This window comes from Colossoma macropomum, unplaced genomic scaffold (assembly GCF_904425465.1).
Source record: "Colossoma macropomum unplaced genomic scaffold, Colossoma_macropomum, whole genome shotgun sequence".
NCBI classification, from domain to species: domain Eukaryota; kingdom Metazoa; phylum Chordata; class Actinopteri; order Characiformes; family Serrasalmidae; genus Colossoma; species Colossoma macropomum.
This window is the reverse complement of record NW_023494792.1, coordinates 7306352-7317001: the sequence shown is the minus strand read 5'-3', so window position 1 is coordinate 7317001 and position 10650 is coordinate 7306352. Positions and strand designations below refer to the sequence as shown.

The 10650-nt window shown below is 40.5% G+C and overlaps 1 protein-coding gene across 1 annotated transcript; it reads right to left on the bottom strand.

Annotated features, from left to right (window-relative positions):
• Window positions 1-1064: 1064 nt before the first annotated feature.
• On the bottom strand, window positions 1065-8523 carry smu1a (SMU1 DNA replication regulator and spliceosomal factor a). The gene is made up of 12 exons (XM_036575747.1): window positions 8413-8523; window positions 6404-6614; window positions 5966-6118; window positions 4693-4803; window positions 4328-4456; window positions 3678-3797; window positions 3392-3508; window positions 3128-3255; window positions 2449-2575; window positions 2016-2183; window positions 1638-1790; window positions 1065-1474 (listed from the first exon to the last, which is right to left on the bottom strand). Exons 1-12 carry the CDS (start codon window positions 8436-8438, stop codon window positions 1376-1378), a joined length of 1542 nt encoding a protein of 513 aa, XP_036431640.1. The 5' UTR covers window positions 8439-8523; the 3' UTR covers window positions 1065-1375.
• Between the last annotated feature and the right edge of the window lie 2127 nt (window positions 8524-10650).

The window sequence follows — 10650 nt, the reverse complement described above, 5'->3', positions numbered from 1 at the left end:
AGAAAGATCGGCATGGCTGGTCAACACCAATACCAGCATATGTTGCGGGTTCGATGCTGGTCAAGCAACATACCGATGCTGCATGACTAGCCAGACTTGCATACACATTCATGTTGGTCTGTGCTGTTTCTTTTTTCAGCAGAGCATCAAGACAAATACATATTTTAGGATTGACCACTACTTAAGCCGTGTCAGCATTGCATATGAAACAGAAGACGTGTAGGAAAATAAAATGGCCATAGGTGTGTTGTAGACGTCACAACTCCTGGTTTTCATCACCACCACTGTAAAGAAATCTGAGTTGGCAATAGAATTATCTAGAATTATCTAAAAGTCCCTGCATCCAGTAAACATCTTGGAAATATAGTTGACCATATTTGATGTTACTCATATACACACATATCACTGAGAAAAACGGCATGCTACTTACACGCAGTGCTACACGTTTAGAAGAGGCACTTTCACAGCCTCATGAGCTTTCATAATCCCACTGGACATAGAGGCATGGGGAAAATGTATGCCATGCATACCGAAACACAAATTCAAATAGCACATAACATGCCATGCTGTTTGCACTTCTATTAGTGAATCAGTTTCCTGCAAATCCTATTTTTAGAAGTGATGGTTGAAAAATTAATTTTTGCACACTTAGTCTTATGACAAGAGCTTTGTCTTGCTTTGATGTGGTTTAATTTTTTGTAGTCAACTAAAACTAGGCCCATGACTGGGTTTAAGTAAACTGTCACCTTTCAGTACGATATGCTTGTACCTGTTCTGCTTCTTTTGGGTGTACCAGTCATTGGCTGAATAGGTTCCACAAAGTAATGGTCTGAGTCTCAATTTTCCACTTTCTTTCTACATTATCAACTCCATAGAACTCAGTGGGCTGTAAGACACCCTGCTGCTCTAAGCACTCCACTTACTGTGATGCACATTCTAGTGAAGCGTATTATTATGGTGTTCTTGGCCTTTAACTCCTTTTTTTTTCCACCAAACTATTTGTTTGGTCCTCCATCACATAATTCACAGTCAAAATGTAAGTTTTTAAAACAAACAAACAAAAGTTGTGATCAAAATGTTTAATTGCAAAGGTTAAAGAAAATGTTCCATGTAAAATACTGGAGAAATATTTGACAATGACTCGCTATTACACAACCAGAATGACAAGGTACATAGCCACAAAGAGTCTGGAACTTTTTAGAGGAAATGTCCACACTGCCTATCATGTTTTCATACTCAAAAGGAAGGGCCACAAACTGACCCTCAATCTAATACACTCAAATAAAAAAGGAATATGTACAAAAGAAAAACTTCAAAACCTGTCCTTAACCCATTTCCTGTCTGTCTCAGGAAAATATTGGTTATGGCTGATGTCTTAGGGTTTCCAGAGCTTGAGCAGGCCATCTTCACTGTATGTGGAGATCAGGTTCTGATGAGGGTGGTGGGCAATACCAATCACATCCTTCTCATGTACCTGGTAGAAAACACACACAATCTTTAGCTTAAATATGGTTCTCATACAGCCAAAACTAAAGAGGAACTGATATGATGACTTTCCTCATGGCAACATTCCATGTCTAAGGGCTAAAATAGACTGCTCTTTAAGCACCAGATACAGAGAGCAAATGTAGGCTTACTGTCAGGGTTCTCTCCAGTTTGCCTGTGACTGTGCTGAAGCAGTAGAGCACAAAGTCCTCTCCCACACAGTAGATCCACTCTCCTCTGGGGGACAGCGTGCAGCACACAAAATCTCCTCCTTCTCGCTTACCAGAGCTGAAACTCCTCACAATCTGCATTAGGAAAGCATTTAGAGAAACAAACACTGTAGTCAGCAAAAAATAAAACGCCATCTCAAGAAATGGGCATAAATGCACCAACCACAAAAACTGCTAAGACTTTGTCAGTATTTATCGATGTACTGGCACATTTTTAAACATTGTACTAACCATATAATCCCATCATCCATCTGAGCCTTATTTGTCTGCTGGATTTTGGTGAAACAGTTATTTGCTTACCTGACCCTGCATGTTCATAATGACCACAGTGTTGGAGCGGTTGCAGACTACAAAATGCTCTGGGTTCTTGGGAAGCAGGATCACGTTGTTCACTGTGATGTCTGTGCCAGCTGAGGCACCAAGGGATTTGAATGTGCTTGTGCACTCTGTGGTCTTCACGTTCCAAATCTGAACAAATGCAAAATTTGTCAAATACTCTATTACATTACATTACATTACATTACATTACATTACAAGAACAAGCTACAGGATCTAGCATTCATTACAATTTCCTAGTGTAACTTCACTGATTAGCAATTGAAAAGATGAGCGATCAACAAAAAACCATCGGGTTAAAAAAAAACAAAAAAAAACATCAGTCAGTCTGTGCAGCACTGTGATATTATCCCCGAATGCCACAAGTAGAAGGAATAGGAGTTGTGGGATTTTGTACCTTTACTGTTCCATCAGAGGAAGCACTAATGATGTGGTGGCCATCAGGAGTGAAAGTGGCTTCATTAACGAAAGAGGAGTGGCCTCGGAACTCCTTCAGAGACTTGCCTGATTTCAAACCATGAACTCTGAAACACAAACAGAAACACTTACTCTAAACAAAGGAAACCTTTGAATTTTATAACAGGCCAACACATGCAGCATCAGCAAAATAGCATAAATCAAGGAAACTGACAACTTGAACAAGTCACACAGAAATAAAAGCATACTTCCAACATCATTACACAAAATAATACATCCTCTATTCACTGTTGGTACAGCACAGGAGCTGCTCTGAAGCAACCACATCAATTATTAAATGCAGATTAGAACACTAAAGTGTTTTTACTGGATCAGTATGGAGCTTACGATTTATGACAAGTGGAGGAAAAAAAAATCCATAGGGCTTGCCTTTTGAATGATGAAAGACATATCTAGCATAGCTGTTACGAACAGAAACATTGATTAAAATGAAAGTGTAACTGTTTTGTCACATGGACAACTCCTTTTTAAGGTGTGATTTTGAAAATGAACTTTTAAGTACTCATTCTGAAATATTAACAACAAGCCTTTAAAATGCTGTTAGGGTCAGTTCTACAGTCTCAAGTGTGTGATATACTCAGGCATGCCGAGGTGCATACCTGATGGTCTGGTCGAATGAGGCTGAAAGGAGCTGAGTGCTGTCCTTAGAGAAACTCACACAGGTCACACCTTTACTGTGAGCGCGCTCAAAACGGCGCAGACACTGACCGCTCTGGATCTTCCATACCTGCACACACACACACACACACACACACACACAAAGAGAAAAATGGCTGTTTACATACACGTGGGTGCAGTCCTTCAAATATTTTTTCTTAAACATAACACATGCAGAATAATAGTCAGACTGCTAGGCCAGTGACCTTTATTTTGCCATCCTGAGCTCCTGTTGCCAGCATCTCGGTGTCTCTGCTGAAACACATGCACAGCACTGCATCGTCCATCATCATAAAGTTATCTTGCGCCTGGTACTTCAGATCCTGTAACAGACACTTTGCACTTAATAACACAAACATACGTGAATGTAAGCTTGTATGTGCAGCTTAACTGCACAACCAACACCAAATCCTGCTCACTAAGAAAGAATCATGTTGGAGAAGGTGGGCAGGGAGAGTACTTGGTGTGTGAGCTGGGATTAGAAGATTGTACCTTTCTGATCTTGCCTGTAGTGAAGTTCCACACCTCGATGAAGCCGTCAACAGAGCCCGTAACCAGATACTGACCATCAGGAGAGAAGCGGGAGCACTCCACATGGGACTTTTGACCAAACTACACACACACACACACAAACAGAGAGGCAAATTAAATACTTATTTAGTCACATGTCAATTTTACCTGGTTGAATCAAAACCATTCAGCTTTCATACAGATACAGACAAGTTGGCAGGCCTAGTTTCTTTAAACATTTACAGACTCTGTGTACTCAGCCCAAAATTTAAAATGTAACCATCATCACATGTATTGTAAACATGCCTAGGACAGCAGAGCCAAAGCAGCTGTATTAGCATACCATATTTGCATAAACATCATTGTGTAACACAACATAACATTAAATGCCAGTTTTAGACCAGAATGCCATTTTAACCTGCAATACTCTGTATGCAGGTCCACACTTCCAATTTTTCAATCTCATAACTTACATACTCTTCATAGACAGCACTGAATTCATAGTAGTTACTGAATAGTGTCTTAAGTTTAACAGTAAGTATGCAATTTAAGAGGTTAAAATAATTGAAAGAGACAGCATTACTCTCACTATTGCTTTGCATCTTAATGCTTTTGGGAAACCTGAATAGTACCTTGATGTGTCTGCTAAGCTGGGTGGGGAAACGCTCTTCCTCTACATCCTTCACTGCAGCTTTGCCTCTGAACAAGTCAATGGTCATACCAGGAGGTAGGAGACCCTGGTGCTGTTGCCACTTCAGAGACTGAGCAAAGGAGCAAGCAGGTCATTAGAAATTAATCTCCATTGCGAATCATAACAGTGAGCAATACTAAATAAGACACTAATACCATCCTTCCATGCAAAACAAAAACTAAAGCTATTTAAATACTTACACTTTAAATATCCTAAGACACACACACAAATGACAATTAGATTTCATCCATCCACATTAGTGCTATTCTATATGAACCAGCAGAAGCAGCATGCAGTGTTCCTCACCTGTGCAAGCAGGGCCATGAGACGAGAGGGGGGCACGACACTGACCTCCCCCGCCAGCGCCTGAGCAATTGCTGCTCGCCGCTTTTCCTTACTGCTGCCATCAGGATACGCCTGAAAATAAATACACAAACAAACAATATAGGCAATCATAAAACTGATGTGCTTGTATGATTACAGTCTAATATAATGGCAGTTCACTGCTGTGTGGCACCAACAAGTGGATCCATCTTCAGCTGTGGCTGAAGTTCCAATTGTTTCTAGAACTGCTCGCATTCGTGTCATACTGTGCTCATTACAAAGCATGAGCACTTCTTATTTTCTCTCTCACAACCATCTAGGGTTGAACAATAATATAACAGACCTGTCACAATCATTACATATTCACTTGATTGCACTTATCTGAGCAATTACTTAAGATGACCAGTTATTTTCCACAGGTTTTACCTCACAATTACATTGCTACAAACAGAATGTGAATCAAGTGCATTTTCAACTATTAGAGAAAAATATACACTAATAAAAGAATTTCTGAGACACCACATGGTTCTTATGAAAACAACACGATTCTAACTTCCCAGTATGACATGTTTAGCGTTTTTTTTTTTGAGAATGAGCTGTTTATATCATAAAGATAGGAGCTACTAAATACTGACAGATAAGAAGAAAGATAGCTAATGAGCCAATTTTGCCACTACAGGCTTGTAATTTAATAGTAGCAAACAATGAATGAAAAAGACAAATTGGTAATCGAAATTATTTATATGGTAATTAATCAACAGCTAAAATTTCATGATGACATAAAGAAACCGGGACGTGGTTAAACCTTGTGCTGCAATTTAAAAGTATTTATTCTTTTTGGATCCTATAAATGCCTTAATTAGCAAAACAAACATCTGTGACTGGTCAGGATGCTCACAGCATACAGCGCTCATTTGCACATTGTGTCCACTACCATATCAGTACTGCAAATGCCAACATTCCAATAAAGATGAACAAATTGCTGTTGTCGGAAGAAAACCTTGTATCTCCATCTTTGTCGTTTTTCAGTTTTTGACATAATTTGAAAGTTCCTGTTGCTCTTCACATTGTGTGTAAATTTCATGATGAACAGACTAAAAGAAACGGCACAAAATGACTGAAAAAAGTCTGGTTCCACTGACTTACATTAAAAGTAAAGTAGGTTTTTTCTTTTCCTGTAAAGTTACCATTTTGGAGATATGAGGTTTTCTTCCAACAACAGCGAAATGATATATTGTGCAGAACCACAACCCACCTCTCTGGGGTCAAAGTAGGAGCGGGCCAGCAGGTTCTCCAGGTGGATGTACCTCTCAGGCTGAGTCTGTTTCAGCATGATCATGGGGTCTGTCTGCCTCAGCAAAGACCTGGCAGCTCCCAGCTCTCTCAGCTCTATCAGCTCCAGCACAACCTGTTTGGCAAACACTGGAATTAATCTACAAGAATATCTACTTATGTCATCATGTCTGAAACAATACACAGTAGCCTAGAAAGCACATAAAATGCCACTGAGAATATGACATTTTTAAACTGCAGGATTATTATTCAGTTACTATTCAGTAACTTCTGCAAATTACTCAATAAATACTAAGAAACAAATACACAGCTCATGGAGTTATAGTGAGGAACATACAGACAGTTTAAGGAGTTAAACAAAACTGCATTTATAGTTATGAGAACAATACAAGGGCCTCACCTGTTCATACAGATCAATCAGTGTCTTATCTGGCAGCTTGAGGGACTGGATAGCCTGTAGCACAGTGTCCCAATGACCACTGTTTATATCTGCCACAAAGCTCTCAATACTGTCCACTGTATTGAGGGACACAGTGGTCTCCTCCTGCAGTGTTGCAAGTGTTCGATGCAAGTTATTTTCCTTCAAGTACTGCATGATCAGACGAATTACGCTGCAAAAACAGAAATCACAAACAAAAAAGTGAGGATATTTCATTTAGAGTACCCTGGTTAGTTAGTTAGTGAGCCACAACCTGTGACGGAGGTGCAATTCTGTGTGCAGTTTTTTATGGAAGATATCAATACATTCTTATGATATTTTTTTTGGGATGCTTCCTAGACTAAAAGGAATTTTGTCACTCCAACTGCAGTCAGTATATGGGTTTCTTTATCCCTCACTTACATCCAATCTTAATGAACACATAGGTTCTGATGTTGTAACATGAGATTAACATATTGTTCCTATGAACCTCTAAAGTTTTAAAACAAAACAAATGTTTTGGGGGCAGTCACAGGCTGGAGGTTAGGGAACCAGCCTTGTGACTGGAAAGTCGCTGGTTCGATCCCCTGAGCCGATTTTACGTGTCTGAAGTGCCCTTGAGCAAGGCACCTAACCCCCAACTGCTCCCCGGGCGCCGTGGATAGGGCTGCCCACCACTCTGGGCAAGTGTGCTCACTGCCCCCTAGTGTGTGTGTGTGTGTGTGTGTGTGTGTGTGTGTGTGTGTGTGTGTACTAGTGTGTAAGTGGCGTTTCACTGGACGGATGGGTAAAACGCAGAGGTGAAATTTCCCTGTTGTGGGACTAATAAGGGTCACTTAATCTTAATTAATCTTAATGTCATTTTCCTTGTTTTCTTCTTTCTTTATAAGACCTTGATGTATGTAAACACTGTTAAAACATACCTTTCACTCCCCAGTACATACAGTTTATATATGAACAACCTGATTTGAATTCTGTTTTAAAAAAACAAAGACATCTACATAAATCCACCTATTCAGCAGTTGTCCTCACCCCATTCATGCTGAAATAATATTAAGTGTTTTAGCTACAACTACTTTTGCAATGAGACACAATACAGAGCAGCCAATCAGAACAGAGATAATTTACATATACTCGTCTTAAAGGCACCGTAACACAAACAGCCTCTTTGATTCTAAGGGATACGGTTGGAAAATAGTCAAACATAAATTATGAATGTTCTTCGTACATAAAGACACACAAATGCCATCAGTGGACCTCACAAGGAAAAATAAAATGATAACGTTAGAAAAATATTTACATATAGTCCCTTTAACCTATTCAATAAAGAGTGTAGCTTTAAAGGAATAACTAGAATATTCAGTTGCTTAAAATACATTAAAAGCTAATCTTGCAGATAGTGATCACTGTCCAGTTACTGTACTTTAAAAAAATACTACAAGGCTGTGTCTCCATTTTCTGTGTTTACTACACGTCGACTACAGCTAGCCGAAGTTAGCTTCATGGCTAGCTAATGTTAGCTACAGTGACCATCAGCGCTGGACCGCAAAAAACGGTGATAGAAGTAAAAGTACACAGGGTGTGAGGGTGAAATCGCAGGTAAAGAGGTTAATAGTGTTTTGTCTTAAAGACCACCGAGACCCTTGCTTGTTAAGCAAGTCAAATCTAGAAGAGAGAAGAGTGAAGCTAACTCAGCTAACCAGCTAACGCTCCTCAGCGAACGAAGCTGAAGTCGGCTTCTTGCTCAAATTATCCCGTTCCACCTTAAGTTGTGCAGCAGTTACTATAACGCGTCAGGCGGCAGAACGTAACTGCAGCACCATTTAAGGTGGAACGGGATAATTCGAGCAAGAAGCTGGAGAAAAGGAAGCCAACTTCAGCCCCGCACCCAGCGGGGTATGCAGCTCTGCAAAAAGCGCGTTTAAACCCCCAGTTTAGCTAAAGACCAGAAACACAGACGGAGTAATTCGCAGGATGATCGGTCTACTCACTCTGCTGACTCGATTTCCAGAGACATGGTTTAAATCTGCTCACAGTGCGAGACCCGACACGCACTCACACACAGGACGAGCTGGACTCCTCTGTTCCTCTGCGGTCCTCCTTCGCCTGACTGCAGCCGCCGCACAGCGCCACCCTGTGTTTACTGCCACCATTACAGCTACGCCTACACAAATCGAGAGGACGTTTACCGCAGAATCGCGCTCTCGGGTAAGCGGAGAAGCTTAGAAACGACTGTACGCTGCGTTGTATTACATGAAGGGCACGGATGGGAGTTCGTAACGTTTTTAGAAACACTTAAACACAATGTGAGAGTCTCAAATGTCTCCTTACTCCCTACACAGTGCACTATGTGAGTTATGAAATTTGGACTTTAACACAAAAAGTGCAGTAGCTAACTTATATATCCTGTAGGGAACTGGGCACATGTGGGTGATTCTCAAAGAAAATGGTTCTATATAGAACCATGAACACTCCAAGAACCCTTATGATTAAGGGGTTCTTTGCATCACGAAATGGTTCTTCAGATCGATAGAAAATGTGTTGTACATGGTTCTATATAAAACCTTCTTGAAAAGCGTTCTATATAGCACTAAAAAGGGTTCTTCTATTATTACAGTCTTGACATCGTAACAATAGAAGAACGCTTTTTGGTGCCATATAGAACCCTTTTCAAAAAACATGTAAACATCACCCTACAGAGGTGTATCACCCTGTACTGACCCTACAGAGGTGCCGGAGCAGTCTCTAGAGTGAGATTTCTGGTATAAAGATTAGGAAAACCCCCTTCTGATGACGCATCCTGAAGGTAGGAGGTGCTACAAAACTACAGCTGCTTTGGGGTGAATTCTTGAGGGCAAGCTATTTTTAATTTTTATTTTTTTGTTTTTCGTTTTAAGCTGGTGAAAACAGAAAGTCTTACTTATTGGAAGCTGAATATCTTATTGCAGCCATATAACTGAAACCCACATTCAAACCATCATTAAAGTGAAGAGAATGGATATGGATAATGGGGTCCTGACCACTGAAGAACAGGGTAAAAGGGGGCTAACAAAGTATGCAGAGAAGCAGATGGACTACAGTCTGTAATTGTAGAACTACAAAGTGCACCTATATAAAAAGTGGAGCTGATAAAATGGACAATGAGCGTAGAAACAAGGAAGTGGTCATAATATTATGCCTGATGAGTGTATATATATATATATATATATATATATATATATATATATATATATATATATTTATATATATACACACACATATGTATATATGTATAGAGAGAGAGAGAGAGTCCATTATTTGAGAGTGTGAGGGGGAGCTGGAGCACCTCACTGTCCTCTAAACACAGCTCTAATAGCTGTAAACTCTGTAAAAGCCTCTCTCTGAGGCTGTGTGGTCACTCTTCTCCTCCTCTCCTTCCTCCAGTCGGCTACTGATTATAATCAGCTGCGCTTCGCCGCTGTGTCCACTAGGGGGAGCGCGCGGGGCGGCCGGAGGCGCAGCGAGGGCTTTATTGCAGAGCCAGTGAAGGTCTTTCAAGGTTAAAACATTTATTGCTGCATCAGTCTCACACACTGGTCCTTTAATGCAGCGGGCATATTGCTGCCCAGTAGCTCCCACAGCAGTAAATCAGACTGCTCATAACAAAACCCACCACCCTGACTCCGCACATTCCGATATGAGAACACAGCGAGGGCTGCATGGTCGCGGGAAAACATATTAAAGTATCAATTTATTTCCGCAGTACGCAATTTCCTCAGACACCATTTAAATATTGAAGGCCATAAATATCACACTGAAATGCACAGTGGCGGTATGCACTTATTTCTGGGTCTTCTGGAGGGAGGTGTAGCCCACGCTACACTCTGTCCCAGCTTCTCAGATTCCACTCCAGTGAGGTGGGAGCTGAAATCAAGGAGAAAGTTCTTTAACAAGCCAGAAGAGTTCTTAAACAGCTTATATTTAACACATTACTTGTGCTCTGCCTGAGCCGTGTTTGTCTTGTTTTGAGATGGAACAGATCTGACATCAGGCTGATACCAGCAGAAAATAAAATCAGTCTGATACGATTCTGTGACACTCTTAGAGTGAAATACAACAGAATTGTAACAGCTTGTAGCGCAACAAAACATAAAGTGAAGTAAAGTAGGTCAATGCAGACTTGGGTGGTAATGAAATACACGTAACAGTGATTACTCTGCTGGAAAAAAACATAAAAACCATTAAAAGTT